Below are 19,929 nucleotides of genomic sequence, written 5' to 3'. Positions count from 1 at the left end.
GATGGGAGTCTCACTATGTATCCAGACTGGCTTTAAGCATACAGTCTTACCTCAGTTTGCAAGAAGCTGAAATTATGGATAGGCACCACCACACAGATGAAGTGTTTCATATATATCATCTCACTTAACTTATACAATAATCCTTTAAGGCAATTACCATATTAAAGCCATTTTACAGAGGAAACAAAAGCTAGGCAATGGGTATTTGGTAAGAGCCAAAATTCAAAGCTAAGGTCATCCAATAAAAACTTTTAAGAACAGCAAGAACAGGCAGCAAACTTTTTGAGAGTTATCTCTGAAATCAAACTGAGGAAACTTTATTTTACTTCTAACAATCTTGCTAGGAGCATCATACTATGCTGAGATATGAGGAAAGACAAGAAAAGGATGGCAATTCTGACTGCCCATATCACTTAAAAGGCTCAATAATAAAGAATTTAATTAAATCCTAATGTATCCACTTCGATGAATTACTATAGAAACTTTTAAAATTACAGAACTTAAGAACACATAGTCACTGTGGCTTAAATGGCAGAGCCTTAGCCTTGAGCTGAAGAGCCCTACAACCAACAAAAACTTTAAGCTGGGCACCAGTGGCTCAGGCCTGTAATCCTAGCTACTCAGGAGGCTGAGATCTGAGGATCAAGGTTCAAAGCCAGCCTGGGCAGGAAAGTTTGTGAGACTCTTTTTGTTTGTTTTGTTTTGGTTTTTGTTTGCTAGTCCTGGGGCTTGAACTCAAAGCCTAAGCACTGTCCCTGGTGTCTTTGTGCTCAAGGTTAGCACTCTACTACTTGAGCCACAGCGCCACTCTGGCTTTTTCTATATACATGGTGCTGAGGAATCGAACCCAGGGCTTCACGTATATGAGCCAAGCACTTCACCACTAGGCCATATTCCCTACCCTGTGAGAGTCTATCTACAATGAACTACCCCAAAAATGGGAAGTGGCATTGTGGCTCAAGTGGGTAGAGTGCTAGCCTTGAGCTGAAGAGTTCAGGGACAGTGCCCAGGCCCAGAGTTCAAGCCTCACAACCAACAACAACAAAAAAAAGAGTATATAGTAATAAGGAATGAACTTAGTTGAGACATCAGGGATTGATGTTGTAACTCATTGGTAAAAGCATACCTTATTGCTACCACCAAATCAACAAAGCAATAATAAAGTCTAAAACAAGAAGTAGAGTAAAAAGTTCCATGTAGATTTCTTAGCTTCTATGCCATAGCTGGAGCGCCTGGGATGTCCATGCTAACAAGTTAAGGAATTGGCAATCTCAACTATGAATTTGTCTATGGCCATATACCCCGAATAATTCCAATCTTGCCGGAACTTTAGGAAAATAGGGAGAAAGAAAATGCTTTTCCACAGAAGCAGCAAATGTATTTTTAACCCCATAAACTACTTTGTCCATGCTTCCCTCCAAACCCTGCAGAAAATTCAGAAATTCCCATTTTACCTCAAGTCCATGCCTTAAGACTCTCAGAGATGACCGGGGTCCCCTGCCACAAGCAACATACAGCTGTGGAGTGTCTTCATTGGCCAGATCAGCTATCTGCAGAGAACAAAGGAGAAAAATATCTATCTACATGTGTTACATTTTCAAATACAACTGTGATTTTCAGGATACAAACTACTCTGAAGTCACATATATTGACTACCTTTCACCATGGTGATCCCAGAGAGATGTGGGTCTTTTTTTTTTTTTTTTTTTGTGGGTCATGGGACTTGAACTCTGAGCCTGGGCACTGTTCCTGAGCTCTTCAGCTCAAGGGCTCAAGGCTAGCACTCTACCACTTGACCACTTGAGCCACAGCCCCACTTCTGGTCTTCTGGTGGTTAGTTGGAGATAAGAGTATCAGGAACTGGCTTTGAACCTTTGAACCTTGATCCTCAGATCTCAGCCTGAGTAGACATGTGGTTCTTAAACTACATCTTGATCTAATGTAAGGACCATCCAGTTCACTTGAGATTCAAAAACATCTGACTACCACTATTCATGACAGAAATGATGGGAAAGGCTCATATACCTGGCAAAACAGAATAGGAGAGAGGCTGTCCAATTCATCTACCAGAACAAGATTTTTGAGAGGTCTTGGCTGAAAAAAGAACGTGTCACCTTCTTCCAGAGGCATAGCAGATGAAAATTCAGGTTCTTCATCATCATCTCCAAGATGTGCAATTTGATATAAGTAACTAAAAAAAACCAAAAAGACAAAATTAAAGATTAACTACTTAAAGACAACATGTCTTTAACTCTTAACCTTCCTATTATTATTTTTATGTGTAATAATGATGTCTGATATTTACTTCAAATTTAGGAACTAAGGTACAAATGAAGTAAAATTGGTTATGCATCTTTGCTAGAGTTGAATGATGGGCATAGGGAGAAAGTTCTATCTCTTTTTTCTTTTTGTGCCAATCCTAGGGCTTGAATTCAGGACCTGAGCAATGTCTCTGAGAGCTTCTTTTGTTCCAGTCTAGCCCTCCACCACTTGAGTCAAGCACCACTTCTCGCTTTTTGTGAGTAGTATCACAGACTTTTCTGCACGGGCTGGCTTCGGACTGTAATCCTCAGATCTCAGGCTCCTGATAAGCTAAGATTATAGGGCCCAGCTTCCCTTTTTTTGGCAGAAAAAAAAAGACAGAACCTATGTGTTTTCCCATGTGTTCTCTACCAGTAACCCCTGAACTATGTTAACAGTCCCGTTTTTTCTTGTAGGAGAAAACTTCCGTAACAAATAAAAACATAAAATGTCATTTTAAGCCTAGCATTCAGTCCCTGAGTTCAAGCCCCAAGAGTGGCACCATAAAAAACAACAACAAAAAAAAAAACAGCCAGAGGAGGAAATAGCTCAAATGGCAGAGTATCCTACTACCAGAAAAATAAATAATAAAAACAAACTGAACATTTACAAATCATTTATCTCATAAGGGTCCAATACTCAGGATATACAAAGAATTTTCTCAATCTGGGCATGGTGACACACACCCATAATCCTTGTACTTAGAAAACTAAAGAAGCAAATCAGTAATAAAGATGAACGGAACATTAAAGAATATTTTTACAAATCATTTAGCTTATAAGGGTCCAGTACTCAGAGTATACAAAGAATTTTCTCAAACTGGGTATGGTGATGAATACCCATAATCCCTGCACTCCGGAAAATTAAAGAAGCAAATCAGTACAAGGGCAACCGGAACAGCCTCACAGATCCTGTCTAAAAAAATAATAAAACAGAAAGAAAAGAAAACAAAATACATTTTCAGTGCAAAGAAAACAATTCAGGAGATGGGGACAAAGGACTTTAATACTTCTCCAACTTTTTGTTATGCTTTTTGTTTTGGAGTTTGTTTTTTTGCTTTTTGTTTATGCTTTTTGCATAACGAGAGACGCACCACTTCTCGGCCACTAGGATAATTATAAAGAGAAATAGTTTTAGCTGGGGTGTGGAGAAACAGGATCCCTTACCATTGCAAAAGTCAAACAGTATAGTGCTTTTGAAGTTTGATGGTTCCTCAATTACATACAGAACTACCATATGACCCAGAAATTTCTCTCAGGAATATACTCAAAAGAACTGAAAATGGGGATTAAATAGACATTCGTATACCAATGTCCACTGCCAGTATTATTCACAATGGCCAAAAGGTAAAAATAACCTAACTGCTTATCAACAGATAAATGGATAAACAAAATGTGATATAAACATACAATAGAATATTCTGCCATAAAAAGGCATTAAATCCTGGTGTAGGCCATAATCTTGGAAATATTATGCTAAATCAAATCATCCAGACTCAAAAAAATAAATGCATAATACCACTCACAAAGTAGCTAGACAGACAAAATTTATAGAAAAAGAACATAGATTAGAAGTTACCACAGAGGGGAATGTGAACTTACTGTTTAACCAGAGTTCCTGCCTAAGGAATGAAAGTTTTAGAAAAGTCATTGTTAAAGAGTAAAAGGTACATTCCAAGAAGAGTTGGGAAGTATGGCTTTACTGGTGGACACTCAACTAGCAAGTGCATGGCTCTGAAATAAAATGCCAGTATGCAGAGACAAAGGGGGGGCACACAAACCAAGTGGAAACAGTAGAAATTACACAGAATCCTAGACAGTACCTTGATTTAATTATGAAGAAACAAAAGTTTAGTAGAATGGTTTGTACAGCCAGCAGACCCACTAGCAAGACCATGTTAGCTTATAATTTAGATTTTTGAATATTGGTCATAAATTTGAAACAGAGGCTCAGATTTCTTCCATTTGGCATTGAAAAGCCACTAAAGATTTAATGTGGGAAGAAAGGAAATAATTTTCTAAGGATTATTTATTTAGATTAGCATCACTAAATGAACTACAGCAATAAAAAAAAAAAATCCAGGGCTGGGGATATGGCCTAGTGGCAAGAGTGCTTGTCTCGTATACATGAGGCCCTGGGTTCAATTCCCCAGCACCACATATATAGAAAATGGCCAGAAGTGGCGCTGTGGCTCAAGTGGCAGAGTGCTAGCCTTGAGCAAAAAGAAGCCAGGGACAGTGCTTAGGCCCTGAGACCAAGCCCCAGGACTGGCCAAGGGGAAAAAAAAAAAAAAAAAGATTTACTTGGGCTGGGAATATAGCCTAGTGGCAAGAGTGCTTGCCTCCTACAGATAAGGCTCTTGGTTCCATTCCCCAGCACCACATATATGGAAAACGGCCAGAAGGGGCGCTGTGGCTCAGGTGGCAGAGTGCTGGCCTTGAGCGGGAAGAGGCCAGGGACAGTGCTCAGTCAGGCCCTGAGTCCAAGGCCCAGGACTGGCAAAAATCAATCAATCAATCAATCAATCAATCAATCAATCAATCAATCCAGGCACTGGTGGTTCACATCTATAATCCTAGCTACTCAGGAGGCTGAGATATGAGGAAACTCCAGGAGATTCTTACCTCCAATTAACCACTAGAAAACCAGAGGTGGAGCTGTGGCTCAAAGTGGTAGAGTGCTAGCCTTGTACAAAAAAAAGAGTTCAAATCCAATGTCCAAAAAAACAAATAATTACTCACTGGTTTCCAAATTCTGATGCCACAAAAAGGAAACCTGTTTTAAGCACACACATGGCAGCTGCAACAGGCACAGTATCAAAGTATTTCAGCCGTATCTCAGTTACCTAGAATAAAAGGGGGAAAAAATCTTATGTAATGTCAAGTAAACTAGCCACAGAGAAAAGTTTTATCATCAAACAGCATATGCAAAAGTATCAAATAAAATATTTAATAATTAAACAGGAGTAAACAAACTACAGCTCATACACCTATGGTTATTTTATACAGTGTGTGGTTGCCTTTTTGCTACAATACCAAAACTGAGTACAAGATAGAAAATATAGACAATAAAATTTTTTTTTAAAAAGATAGAAAATATAAGGCTCACAAAAGCTGGAACTATTTACTACCTTGAATTTACAAAAGTTTACGAATTCCTGATGTCTTCTAGTGCACTGCCTACCCAACAGGTTCACATACTTGTTCCCTAAGAAAAAAGTAATAGATACATACATTACCTATTTTTTTTCTCCCCCCCCCCCCCCCGAGTCCTGGGACTTGAATTATGGACCCGGGCACCCTCTCTGAGCTTCTTTTGCTCAAGGCTAGCGCTCTACAAATTGAGCCACAGCTCTACTTCCTGCATTTTTTTTGGTGGTTAATTGGAGATAAGAATCCCATGGACTTTCCTGCCCTGGCTGGCTTTGAACCACAATCCTCAGATCTCAACATCCTGAGTATCTAGGATTGTAGGCATGAGCCACTAATGCCTGGCCATTACCTGCTTTTCAATACATACAGAAGGCTTTCCCATGGGTTGGGAATGTGGCTTAGTAGTAGAGTGCTTGCCTAGCATGCATGAAGCACTGGACTCAATTCCTCAGTACCACATAAACAGAAAAAGCAGGAAGAGGCACTGTGGCTCAAGTGGTAGAGTACTTGAGCCAAAGAAGCTCAGGAACAGTGCCCAGACTCTGGAATTCAGGACTGGCAAGATTAAAAAAAACTTTTAAAATAAAAATAAAAAAGGGCTGGGGATATAGCCTAGTGGCAAGAGTGCCTGCCTCGGATACACGCGGCCCTAGGTTCGATCCCCCAGCACCACATATACAGAAAACGGCCAGAAGCGGCGCTGTGGCTCAAGTGGCAGAGTGCTAGCCTTGAGCGGGAAGAAGCCAGGGACAGTGCTCAGGCCCTGAGTCCAAGGCCCAGGACTGGCCAAAAAAATAAATAAATAAATAAATAAATAAATAAATAAATAAATAAATAAATAAATAAAAATAAAAAGGCTTTTCCTTATTCACATGTATTATTTATTACCAAATGAAAATAATCACTTGAAGTGGTATTATTCAGATTGCCTGCTCAGCTTGCTTGGTTGGCTGGCTCTCTACCACTTGAGCCATGCCTCTAATCCTAATCCTGCTTTATGCTGTATACTATGGAGGTAGGAGTTTGCTAGACTTTTCTGCCTGGGCTAGCTTAGCACTCTGATCGTCATGACGAATAGCTACGAATACAAGCATGAGCTACCAGCACCCAGAAATAAGAGTGTTTCAAAATAAGGCTGCGTCTGTCTAAATCAATACTAAAATGTAAAAACTTGCATGAAAACTAGACTAGAACAAATGGTTGTATTTTATTTTGGTTTTGTACTTCTCCCTTCCACTCATGGTCTACTTACCATATCTTCATCTGTCTCCAAAGTGATTTTGAAGATATCTCCCTGCTCAGTTTGTGCCAAAAAGAAAAACATCGACTTGGTCTTATGGGTAGCGGAGCAGACAAAAATCATTCCTCTTTCAGGGTCATCCAGGTCATTCTAGTAAAGCCAAATATACAATCAACATCTTAAAAATGGGTACATCTTACTTGTGGAAGTCACCATTACAAATAGGAATTGCACCTTTACAAGTAGGGACTGTTAAGGTTACTTTACAATTAAGACAAAGCTTTGACTCAGAGCAGCTGCCAGCAGAACTAAAAAAGCAACTAAATCTTCCTGTCTGCTATGAATATTATCCTGGGTAACCAATAGCCACAATTTCAATTTACAGCCTGATCAGATCAGTATGGCAAAGCCATCTCCAGAAAAAATTGTCAGAGAAGAGACATGAAGTTTAGTGTCATCATTTCAGGCTGTGAATTAAACTTACACATCCATTATACAACCATCCAAAACACTCACCAGCCTTATTCAACACAACTTTCTTGATTTCTAAAAGGCTCCTACTCCCACTACAATTTTAGTGCTTTTTAAAATTATTATTATTTGCTTACTTAGCTTTATTTATTTAGCCATTACTGGGATATGATCTTAAAGTTTCTTTGCTTACTAGGCAGACACTCTACTACTTGAGCCACAACTCTAGCCCTAGAGCTTTTAAAAAAGTTTTCAACTTTTACATTCTTCCAAGTAAACTCTACATCAATTTTATATTATTTTATTGCCTCATGCCAGGCAAATTAGGTGCTAAATGTTTCATCAACTGAGTGACTTCCCATCTCCTACCAATATTAAATTTCATCTCAAGTTTTCTAAAACCGATAGGACTCAGATATCGTATGTTAGACTGACTAAATAAGACCTAAAAGGTTTAACCTTAAGATGAACAAATTAATGTTAAAGAGGAAATAATCATGGGACAAGGGAAGAGATGTAATAACTGATTCAGGGAAAAGACCAGTAACTAAATCATAGGATGAGAAAATGTTGGGGAAAAGATACTCACAGGGTCTCACAGATCACAATCAGATTCTATACCAATTCAATCACCAAAAAACTGTACCCTTCCAGGCACTGGTAAATCACTCCTAGCTACTTGAGATCTTGAGATCTGAAGATCTCGGTACAAAGCCAGCCCGGGCAGGAAAGTCTGTAAGACTCTTTTTTTTGTTTGTTTTGTTTTTGTTGCCAGTCCTGGGGCTTGGACTCAGGGCCTGAGCACTGTCGCTGGCTTCTTTTTGCTCAAGGCTAGCACTCTATCTCTTGAGCCACAGCGCCACTTCCGGCTTTTTTCTATATATGTGGTGCTAAGGAATTGAACCCAGGGCTTCATGTATACGAGGCAAGCACTTTACCACTAGGCCATATCCCCAGCCCTATAAGACTCTTATTTCCAATTAATCACAGAAAAAGATGGGAAGCGGAGTTATGGCTCAAGTGGTAGAATGCCAGCACTGAGCAAAAGTAGTTCCAGAACAGTGACTAGGCCAAGTTTAAGCTCCAGGACCACAAAAAAACAACAACAACAAAAAAAAAAACCCAAAACAAACAAAAAAAGAGGGCAAACAGATACCACCTTAACAAAATGATCAATTTGGCATGACTAGTAGAGACAAACTAATATTGTATGTGCATAATCTGATTTATTAAGAAGATATCTATCACCACCAATACAATTAATTCTAGCAAATTATTAACCTGGATATAATCACGAAGATATAAACCAAGGAACAAACAGTAAAAAAATTAACCAGCACTCAGATACTAAAGGCAGATTATAATAGAAACTTCTTGGGACAATAAGGGAAATGTGAATATGAACTGTAGGTAATTATAAAAAAATGTCAAATTTCTTGGGTGTGATATGAGCAGTATAATTACACATGAAAATGTCCCTGTTGGCAGTGGTGCTGTGGTATGAGTGGTAGAATGCTAGCCTTGAGCTGAAGAGCTCAGGGCTAGCACCCAGTCCCTGAGTTTAAGCCCCCTGACTAAAAGCTCAAAGAAAATGTCCCTGTTTTAAGCAGCCATACCTTAGGTAATTATACTTAAAGGTAACTTATCTTCAAATGTATTACTTAGCCTAGAAATAAATACACACATATATAGTAAGAAGAAAAAGGTAAATATAGTAAAACATTAATAACTGTTGAATCTGTCAAGGTATATGGGAATCCACTGTTAAAACAGACAACTTACAGATTCCTCTGAAATGAAAATTTGAGTTTTGATTCCATTTCTCAACGAATGTTTTCTAAAAATGTTACTGGCTTAAAAAGAATTAACACGAAGAAACTAAAATCTGTTAACAGATAAATTAAGAAACGATGCTATAATTACAAGTGTTTCTTTTTGGGGGGCTGGTTCTGAGGCTTGAATTCTGAGCCTGGTTGCTGTCTCTGGGCTCGTTTTTGCTCAAGGCTAGCGTTCTACCACTTGAGCCACTGAGCCACTTGTGCTTTTTCTGTGATTAACGGGAGGTAAGTCTCACCAACTTTCCTGCCCAGGCTGGCTTCAAACTGTGATCCTCAGATCTTGGCCTCCTGAGTAACTAGGATTACAGGCATGAACCACTTGCATCTGGCATGTTTAACTCATTTAACAAACACAAATCTCTCCTCTTACAGCAAAGACCTTACCCGTCTTCTGGGAATTGGACATCGGATATCTGGTTGGTCACCAAAGTTCTTGTAGGTGATATAATTTTCAGAGCAAATCAGCACTCCACTTGGACCATCTGACCCTCCTGGAACTATAAAAAAAAAAAATTTAGCATCATTTGACACACACACGAATTACCCTTCATCTCATCTTCTTCAGGCCTTGACTAAGTCAGTATGCCAAAAGGAAATATTACCTCAAGTGTTTCTACTCCATGATGCCCATGCTTAATAAAGACAATCTAATTTGGGGGGGGAAGGTGTTGTTTTGTGCCAGTACTGGGGACTTGAACTCAGGGGGCTGGGCACTGTCCTTTAGCTTTTCGCTCAAGGATGGCATTCTACCATTTGAGCAACAGCTCTAGAGTTGTTTCTTTAAAACAGTCCCTTCCTTTCCTTAAATTGGGGGTTCTTTCCTCTATGCTATCATGGTACTTGGCACAGTATCTGGCATTTTGTTACTTCTCTGTATTCTCTGTGCTAAGATCCGTATTCTCTTGTGCAAGCTAAGGCAACTGCTCTACTCTACAACCCTAGTCTCAAACAACACTTTTATTACTCACTCTATGAACATCAACACCACAGAGAAGTTTCTCAACTTTACTACAAATAAATTAATTTTCCAACTGCTGTAAAGTATGACCTACTATGACTGCACACAAATGTCCAAGTTAAAGGTATACAGTAGTACTACAAGAAAAATACCTGTAATAAGAAAGTTGCCATGTTCCTCCAGGGGTTCACTATATTTTCGGACCACATGATTTAAACCAAGGTCCAACTCATAGAAAGTAAGTGTCTGTTGGGTATTAGCTGCTGCTTCCCCTGTTGGATCATTGTCGGCTTCCTATAGGAGTACAGAAATGAATTAATAGTATAAAATCAAAATTGTTTTAGATCTAGAAAGGACATCAAGACTCCTCCATTTTACAAACAAGGAAATAAGAGGTCCAAAACTGCCAAATCATTTGACAAAGTTCATGCTCTTTATAATAGCAGAAGGATCCATATCTCCAAATTCTGGTTCCAGGGATTCCTCCTACAAAAGGATACCGCCCTCCATTCAAAGCAGTGAATGATATGTTTCTTTCACTACCACCCTTGGGGGGAAAAAAAAATAGAGCTTCATCTTTTCCATGAAACTTCTCCCTAGGTTCATACCAAAGAAGAAAAGACTTAATCCCCATTACCTCATAATCCATTTCCAGACAAGCAAACATTGGGTTTTCAAATCCCACATCTACTCCAACTACATGATATACTAAAGTGTTCGCTTTGTGGGCCTCCAAGGGAGATGAGATGGTAAGTCGGGCTGCAGCATCTCTGTTCAAGATATACACCAATTTCTGTTTCTCAATGGCACCTATAATTGAAAGAGACAAAAACATAGCATATGTCCACATAACAAGAGAGATGTACAGCAATTTTTTGTGTGTACCACTACTGGGGTTTAGAGCCACACCCTCACTTCTGACTTTTTGGCAGTTAACTGGAGAGCAAGGTCTCACAGACTGTGCTGCTTTTGGCTTGCTTTGAACTGTGATCCTCGTTATCTCAGCCTCCTGAGTAATGAGGATTACAGGATTGAGCACACAGCTCTTCAAAAAATGTTAGTGTGCCCTAGATGTAAGAATACTAGAAAACTAAACAGTAACTAATAAAATTGCTAGTTTTATTCTTCAAATGATTTAGTGATTTTGTGACTGCTCAAAGGATTGCTCTCTAGCGGCCTGATCAGATTTGCATATTTTCTTCAAGAATTTATCAGAGAAGAGACATGAATGTGAATCATCATTCCAGGCTGGTGAAAGCAACCATTTTTACTGTCTAACATAAGATTATTATATCATCATCTTTTCCACAGATAAAGAAATTGAGAAATAATTATTTGCAACTCGGTAAGAAGCAAAAGAGGTACCTTAAGACTTGCCCCATTATTTTAAAAGAAAAACTTAAAAATAAAGCACAACTTTAAGCCAAAGTAAAATCACATATAATGATAAACATTACCCATGTTAGTGATACACTAGCACACTGGCAAGATCACACCACTGCTATTCTAAATTGAACACTCAATAGACAAAATATAGCAAATCACTCACTAATCATAACAGCCCGTCCTTTGGGATCCACAGCCAAGAACTGGCCTGGAACAATGCGGCGGCATCCACTTTTGCCAAAAGTTTCTTGATGAATTTTCTCAAACATATTCTTGGATGGCTGGTATTCCAAGATAACAATCCGACCTGAGTCACTGCCAACTACAATGTAGTCTTTGGTACCACCTGTCAGTCTAAAGGCCATGAGTGATCGTATGACACCAAACACTTCCACAGTGAGAAGGGTATGTACTTTGCCAGTGTTGGGGTCTGGACGAAGAAGCTCCAAGATCTTTCCACGGGAAACAACAATTTCCTGTTGTTTGGTTCCTGGGTCACCAAAAAGTAAACATCATAAATATCAATACAAAAAGTAAGCAAAAAAAAAAAAGTAAGCAAAGATAAAAAGCTATTGAATAAAATTTTAATTAAACTAGCTGAGGACCTAGTGTCCTTTTAAAGTTAATTTACTGTTTGAAAAGCTCTTTTCCCAGAATCTAAACAATCTTTTCAAATGGGATCACATAGTTGCTTTTAAAACTTCCTTTCAATTTTTGTTGTTGTTGTTGTTGTTGTTGGCTGTAGGGCTTAAACTCAGGGCTTGAGCACTGTGCCAGAAATCTTCTGCTCAAAGCTAATACTCTACCATTTGAAACACAATTCTACTTCCAACTTTTTGTAGTTAATTGGAGATAAGAGTCTCACAGATTTTGCTGCCAGGGCTGGCTTTGAACCATGATCCTCAGATCTCATCCTCCTGACTAGCTAGGATTACAGGCATCAGCCATGAACACCCATCTCATTCTTTAAATTTCTTAACAGTTGTCATCAATATGCATAATTGGGAATTATCTATAATTGCTAATACACAGCCATTCCTTCAAATCCACAGAGAATTTATTCCCAGACATTCTCAAATAGCAAAACCTAGACTCTCATAACCTACAGACATCGTGATTTTGTGACTGCTCAAAGGGTTGCTCTCAGGGCTGGAACATGGCCTAGTGGCAAGAGTGCTTGCCTTGTATACACGAAGCCCTGGGTTCGATTCCCCAACACCACATATGCAGAAAACGGCCAGAAGTGGTGGCTCAAGTGGCAGAGTGCTAGCCTGAGCAAAAAGAAGACAAGGACAGTGCTCAGGCCCTGAGACCAAGCCCCAGAACTGGCCAAAAAATAAAAATAAAAATAAATCCACAAATCAAAGGGTTGCTCTCTAGTGGCCTGGTCAGATATACACATAATTTTCTTCAAGAACTTATCAGAGAAGAGACATGAATGTGAATCATCATTCCGGGCTGGTGAAAGCAACCACTTTTACTCTCTAATATAAGTTCATTTTACCATCATCTTTTCCACAGATAAATGGAAAAATAGTTATTTCTAACTGGGTAAGAAATAGCACAACTTCGAGGGCTGGGAATATGGCCTAGTGGCAAGAGTGCTTGCCTCGTATACACGAAGCCCTGGGTTCAATTCCCCAGCACCACATATATAAAAAATGGCCAGAAGTGGCGCTGTGGCTCAAGTGGCAGAGTGCTAGCCTTGAGCAAAAAGCCAGGGACAGTGCTCAGGCCCTGAGTTCACGGCCCAGGACTGGCAAAATAATAATAATAATAATAATAGTAATAATAATAAAAGAAGTAGCACAACTTTAAGCCAAAGTAAAATCATGAACACATTAAATCATCCAGAGCCAGGCACAGGTAATGTACAATTATAGTCCCAACCACTTGGGAGGCTGAGGTACTAGGATCTCTCAAGCTGAGTTCAAGTCCAGACTGAGTAACATGGTAAAATTGCCCTTTTTTTGGACAGAGTCTTTCTATGATATCTAGGTTAGACTCAACCTAGCAAACCTCCTGAGTGCAGGAATTAGAGACATAGGCCACCATACTCAGCTGAGCCGTCTCTTTAAAAAAAAAAAAAAAAAAAGCTAGGTGACAATGGCTCACACCTGCCATTCTAGTTACTTGAGGCTAAGATCAAGAGGATGCCTGAAAAGGATCATACAAATTACAGTATTTTCCAATTGTTAGGGGAACAAATCATTTCTATAACTCGTTGTAGAAATAAAATTCAAATAAGAAAAGGAAATTTGAAGGATAAAGTTAGTTAATATTAAGAAGGTGAACCACACACCATTTTCCCAGCACTTGAGAAGCATAGCAACAAGAACTAAGATTCAAGCTCTCTCTCTCCCCCCAATCCCAGGCCAAAAGAGATACTTTTCAGGGCTGGAGGAATAGCTCAGGACAGAGCACTCACTAGCATGTTCAAGGCCAACAAAAAATACTCAAAATTTATATACAAATAATTTGTTTTCCCAAAGGTAGTAAAGAATAAATTACTCAAGCAAACCCTCCAGCACCACAGTATGATCTACAATTAGAATCACAAAAAATAGCATAGAAAGTGAATTCTGTAGTCAACAACCACATAAGTATTAAGCTTTCAACCTCAACAAAATTCATGACCCGAGATTAACAACTCACAAATTTTCAACCTACAATGGCAAGAAAAGGTTATTTTATCTTATTTACATCAATACCTAATTTTCTATAAATTCTTTTCAGTGTGTGTGGCTAGTATTGAGGCATGAACTTCAGGGTCTAGGTGCCATACCACTTGAGCCACATCTCCACTTCTGGTTTCTGGTGGTTAATTGGAGAGAAGAGTCTCGTAGACTTCTTTCTTTTTTTCGCCAGTTCTGCGGCTTGAACTCAAGGCCTGGGCATTGTCCCTGAGCATCTTTTGCTCACTTGAGCCACAGCACCACTTCCAGTTTTTTTCTGTGTATGTGGTACTGAGGAATCAAACCTAGGGCTTCATAACATGCTAGGCAAGCATTCTACCACTAAGCCACATTCCCAGCCCTCTCATAGGAGTTTTTGCCTGGATTGACATCAAACCACAATCATCAGAGCGCAGCCTCCTAAGTAACTAGGATTACAGGAGTGAGCCACCAGTGTCCAGCCTTTGATTTTCATTTAATCCAATACTCAAAATTTGACACAAACTAATTGTAATTCATCCTTGCACCTCAGCTCACAATGCATGGCGTAAAACAAACAGTAAACAAATATCATTAAATGCCATTTCCACACAAGCAGCCATCCCTGCCTAACCCACACATTCCCTTCTCTTTGCTGGGCAGTATTGGTCTCCAGGTGATACAACCTGAGTCACAACCCCAGCTCTGCACTTTCCTCTTTATTGTTTCTGAAGTCCTATTATCTCTTCAAGCACCAAGCCAAGGTCCAACTTTGAAGTGGAAAAAAAAAAAAAATCCTCCTTTGTGATAACCAGTTTTGAGACATTTTTATCCAACACGATGTCACATTCAAGATCAAAGATAATGACTTACATTATAGCTCAACAGCAATACACAAGCTAGCATCAATAGGCTAAGAAATGTATACTACTTTTGGGGGAGGGGGATGTCTAGGACTTGAATTCAGTACCTATGTGCTGTCCTGAGCTTTTCTACTCAAGGCAGCACTCTATCTACTACAGTGAGCCACACAGCTCCACTTCTGGTTTTCTGGTGGCTAACTGGAATTGGCATCTCACAGACTTTCCTAGCAGAACTGGCTTTGAGCCATGATCCTCAGATCTCAGCCTCCAGAGTAGCTAGGATTATTGGTGTGAGCAAGCAAGCCTACAAGAAATGTATACTTCTAATGAGAATTATTACACAATAAAAGCTAGTAAAGGAACTTGAAATTAGATAATACACTTCAACTTAACATAAATCTCATATATTACAAGCTGGACTTGATAATCCACTTACTATTTTCTCCACAAGAGAAAAGCAAAATATGTACTAATTCATTTTTATTTGCAAAAATAGGAACTAGAGGGCTGGGAATATGGCCTAGTGGCAAGAGTGCTTGACTTGTATACATGAAGCCCAGGGTTCGATTCCCCAGCACCATATATATAGAAACTGGCCAGAAGTGGCACTGTGGCTCAAGTGGCAAAGAAGCCAGGGACAGTGCTCAGGCCCTGAGTCCAAGGCCCAGGACTGGCAAACAAACAAATAAAATACAACTTAAGGAACTAGAGAACTCACCAGAGAAGTTGCCATGAATGGCAAAGCTGATTCCAGTAGCTCGCTGCAAGGTTAAATTGTACAGGAACATGGTGGCAGTAAAACTGAGCTGTCCAGTACTCCAGGCCTTGGTTACACCAATAGTATCAAGTCAAAACAAGCTAAGGACACAGAAAGAAAAAAATTTTTTTAACTGAGAAATTATGTATTTTACAGAAACTTCTAGTTGGAAGGCAAGATTAAGGCCTATGGAAGAACACATATAAAACTGAGCTTCTTCTAGGGTTGGGAATGTAAGGAGGCACAGTGCTTGTTTAGCATTTGAAAAGCCCTCAATATGACTTCCAGCAAAGCAAAAACAAGTATTTTCTATACCTGTATGTTTTGCTTAGATCACAAAAGTCCTATAAAAGCTTGGGCATGAGGCCTATGTCTGTAATCTCAGCACTTGGAAGCTAAGACCAAAGGACTTAATGTTTTGTTTTGTTTTGCTAGTTCTGGGGCTTGGACTCAGGGCCTGAGCACTGTCCCTGGCTTCTTTTTGCTCACGGCTAGCACTCTGCCAACTTGAGCCACAGTGCCACTTCTGGCCTTTTCTATATATGTGGTGCTGAGGAATCGAACCTAGGGCTTCATGTCTACAAGGCAAGCACTTTTGCCACTAGGCCATATTCCCAGCCCCAGACCAAAGGACTTAAAAGACCAGCCTGGTCTACATAGCGAGGTGGTTCAAAGCCACCTGGGCAGGAAAAGTCCATGAGACCACCAGAAAACCAGAAATGGTCCTGTGGCTCAAGTGGTAGAGGGCTAGCCCTGAGCTGAAGAGCTCAGGGACAGCTCCCAGGCACAGAGCTCAAACCCCATGACCAACAAAAATAATAAGATAAGGGGCTGGGGATATAGCCTAGTGGCAAGAGTGCCTGCCTCGGATATACGAGGCCCTAGGTTCGGTTCCCCAGCACCACATATACAGAAAAATGGCCAGAAGCGGCGCTGTGGCTCAAGTGGCAGAGTGCTAGCCTTGAGCAGGAAGAAGCCAGGGACAGTGCTCAGGCCCTGAGTCCAAGGCCCAGGACTGGCCAAAAAAAATAAAAATAAAAATAAGATAAAATAAAATATAGTATGCTGGGTACTGGTGGTTTATACCTGTAATACTAGCTACTCAGGAGGTTGAGATCTGAGGATTACAGTTGTAGGCCAATCTGGCCAGGAAAATCTCAAAAAGCTCAAGGGGAAAAAAACACTTCCCTAAATACAGTTCTCCCTCAAATTCTGCCACCCAGTTGTCCCTTTGGGCATGAATTTTACCAACGTGTACCGTATCTGTCCATATTTTTTATATGTAAGCAAGTTATACCAAAAGTTGGGTGGTATATTTTATACACTCACACTATATTGCAATTTAAACTACTTTGAGATAGTATTAAAGGGCTTTCGAAAAAAGAAAAAGGGCTCTCTTTACAGCTGCAGATTATTCCTTGTGTATATCATTCATTTAAATATTCTACTAATAAATGTTAATTCAGGTTGCTTCTAGTCATTTGTTATTAACACTATTGCAAAGAAAATAAATACCTTTCATGTAAGGACATTTCTATAACTTTAAGAATTGGGGTATGAATTCACATCTGAAAGAAGCTGGAAGGTCACAGAATGAATGGAAAATAGGGGGGAAATACAGTAGAAAGGGCCCAACAGCTGCAACGGGCACTGAGGAAAACAAACTAAGCAACTCAAGGGCAGAAGGGAGGGGGAGAAAATTAGTGAAAAAAGGAACAAATTACAGGAAGCAAAAGAAAAGAGATGTATATGTACATATCACCTGAGCTGGAAGGAAATGTTTTACAGTCACTAATCATAGAGGACATAAGCATTGTAGACTAGAGTGACAATTGACATTAAGATCTGTTTATCTTAAATTTTGATTTTTGAAAAAATAATTAAGAAAGCAGGGCTGGGAGTATGGCCTAGTGGCAAGAGTACTTACTTGCCTCCTACACATGAAGCTCTCAGTTCCATTCCCAGCACCACATATATGGAAAACGGCCAGAGGGGGCGCTGTGGCTCAAGTGGCAGAGTGTTAGCCTTGAGCAAGAAGAGGCCAGGGACAGTGCTCAGGCCCTGAGTCCAGGGCCCAGGACTGGCAAAAAAAAAAAAAAAAAAAGAAAGAAAGAAAGGGGGTGGGACGAGGGGCTGGGGGGGAGGGAAAGAGGGAGAAAAGGAGGAAGGGGAAAACAGGCATGACAAGAAATGTATTCACAACCTTAAGCATGTAACTGTAACCCTTCTGTACATCACCCTGACAAATTTAAAAAAATATTGGGGCATGTATGTATGTATGTATGAGTGTGTGTGTGTTTGGTTCCAGTCCTGGGGCTTCAAATCAGGGCTGGGAAACTGTCCCTGGGCCTTTTCTTTTGTAAAGCTAGCAGCATTTTACCATTTGAGCCACACACAGCTCGATTTTCAGGTTAGGTTTTTGTTGGGTTTTTTTGTTCTTTTTTTTTTTGGTCAGTGGTGGGGCTTGAACTCTGGGCCTGGGCGCTGTCCTTGAACTCTTCAGCTCAAGGATAGCCTTGTACCACTTGAGCCACAGCACCACTTCTGATTTTCTGGTGGTTAATTGGAGATAAAGTCTCAGACTTTCCTGCTAGAACTGGCTTCAAAACACAATCCTCAGATTTCAGCCTACTGAATAAATAGGATTACAGGCAAGAGTCAACGGACAACCAGCTTATCTATTAAGTTTTTGACAGAAATGGACTAGTTTTCAGACTATCCAATTTACATTCAAAGCAAGTTAATTTCCAGTTCCCTCTAACCAAAGTGATGGTAAAACTTTCTACCTTTGTTAACCTTTTAGATGAGAATTGGTATCTTAGTATAGTTTTCATTTGCCTTCATTTATCTCTTATATAACTCATATTTGAGGTGCTTTTTGTTTCTGATTGTGTGTGTCTGTGTGTGTTTTGCTGGGGATGGAACCCAAATCATTTAGTAATGCTAGGCAAGTACTCTACCAATAAGCTACACACGTCCTTAGCCAGAAGAGTATATTTTGAAATTTGAACCAACACATTATCAAACACTGAAAAGCACTTAAATCTAGACACATCGGGAGACTTCCCTAAAGTCACAAAGATCTCTCCTCAAGGGACAACACAGAAGACAGCACAAACTGAGGTATCATAATTACCTCAAGTTACATATACACAGGTAATACTTAAGCTAAACCTAATTACTTTTCCCAACATAATTAGAGGCAAAAGCAACTTCTGCTGTTAACCAGAATACATACAGGGTAAAGATCAATCTTCCAGGCTGGCCAGGAATATTTTTCTTTGTAGCTAGTGGGAAGAACTCACCCTATTTCCCTTTCTCTTTTGAGCCAGATGTCATCGTTTACAAAACCTAGAGATTAATTTTCCCCAAACCTAGTTGGATCCAAATTTTCCCATTACACTTTCATCTTGAGTAATGGTGAGCCATTCTGAAGGAATGTAAAAGTATATATGCTAGAAAACTTGGTAAGTCTGGTAAACGCACGCGTCTATCTACCCTCTGCGGTTACTACAAGTATTTTAATTGCTCATACCATTTTTCTATCCGAGCTCCAAGGGAACACCACGCCGTTGCAAAGTCTAAAGTCTGCAAGACTGTTACCATGCTTCATTTTGCACAGAAAATTGGGGTTCAGAGGACGAAATGAATTGCCCAACTATCCAAACGCAAATCCAGACCAACGTTGCCCCCAAAGACTGCTTCTATTCCGTTAGGAGATTCCCGTTAGGTATTATTTACACTTTCCAGAGGGGGGGGGGAGAATACCCTCCCCACTTCTTACTCCTTCCCCTTCAGACACCCAAAGCCAAAGGCGAAGTCATTTCTACAATTTTTTTTCCTCTTCCCCCTTTTGAGACGAGGTGCTTAAGCAGCCCAGGCTGGCCTCGAATCCGGTCCACCTGCCTCAGCCTCCAGAGCAGAGTGCTGGGATTTACTGGCGCGCTCCACGACGCCCGAGTTGTTCGCGGTGTGGACGGAAGCCAGGAAGAGCCCAGGAAGCTAGTGTTGCGCCGCAAGCATGCTCTTCCATCCCTCCCCACACACACCCGCCACGACCCCTCGGGCCTACGCGGCCTGAGGCTCCACTCCCGCCCAAGTGTCAGGACCCTCTCCCAAAGAGACCGCTCCTCACTTTCCCAGAGCCAGAAAAGTTCCGAGGCTACTTCTTTACCCTGCAGCAGGAAGGATGGCGTCAGTATCCGCTGGATGCTGAATCCTTTCAAGGCCTAAGCCACCCACAACGCCAGTCGGCAGGCGTCCGCCATTAGTCCTCAAGACTGGGGCCTTCCGGCGGCGCGCGACGGAA

The 19,929-nt window shown here is 40.3% G+C and overlaps 1 protein-coding gene and 3 non-coding genes across 4 annotated transcripts in view; all 4 read right to left on the bottom strand.

The window, feature by feature from the left end:
• The window catches only part of Sf3b3 (splicing factor 3b subunit 3), a 43,316-nt gene extending 23,400 nt beyond the window's left edge, over positions 1-19,916 (bottom strand). The window contains exons 1-10 of the mRNA XM_048355143.1: positions 19,795-19,916; positions 15,582-15,721; positions 11,510-11,836; positions 10,598-10,770; positions 10,113-10,254; positions 9,387-9,499; positions 6,706-6,843; positions 5,043-5,146; positions 2,026-2,191; positions 1,455-1,550 (exon numbers count right to left, since the gene is read on the bottom strand). Of these exons, the coding sequence (XP_048211100.1) occupies positions 1,455-1,550; positions 2,026-2,191; positions 5,043-5,146; positions 6,706-6,843; positions 9,387-9,499; positions 10,113-10,254; positions 10,598-10,770; positions 11,510-11,836; positions 15,582-15,651 (1,329 nt within the window). The 5' untranslated portion in view covers positions 15,652-15,721; positions 19,795-19,916. The remainder of the gene's footprint in view (positions 1-1,454; positions 1,551-2,025; positions 2,192-5,042; positions 5,147-6,705; positions 6,844-9,386; positions 9,500-10,112; positions 10,255-10,597; positions 10,771-11,509; positions 11,837-15,581; positions 15,722-19,794) is intronic.
• On the bottom strand, positions 7,076-7,163 carry LOC125358900. Its single transcript, XR_007212427.1, has one exon. It is a non-coding gene; the product is annotated as a small nucleolar RNA SNORD111 (small nucleolar RNA).
• On the bottom strand, positions 11,134-11,211 carry LOC125358901. The gene has a single exon (XR_007212428.1). It is a non-coding gene; the product is annotated as a small nucleolar RNA SNORD111 (small nucleolar RNA).
• LOC125358903 lies at positions 12,727-12,807 on the bottom strand. Its single transcript, XR_007212429.1, has one exon. It is a non-coding gene; the product is annotated as a small nucleolar RNA SNORD111 (small nucleolar RNA).
• Positions 19,917-19,929: the final 13 nt, after the last annotated feature.

This window comes from Perognathus longimembris, chromosome 10, assembly GCF_023159225.1.
Source record: "Perognathus longimembris pacificus isolate PPM17 chromosome 10, ASM2315922v1, whole genome shotgun sequence".
Lineage (NCBI taxonomy): Eukaryota > Metazoa > Chordata > Mammalia > Rodentia > Heteromyidae > Perognathus > Perognathus longimembris.
Note: the sequence above shows the minus strand (reverse complement) of the source record. Positions and strands in the feature narration are given on the sequence as shown.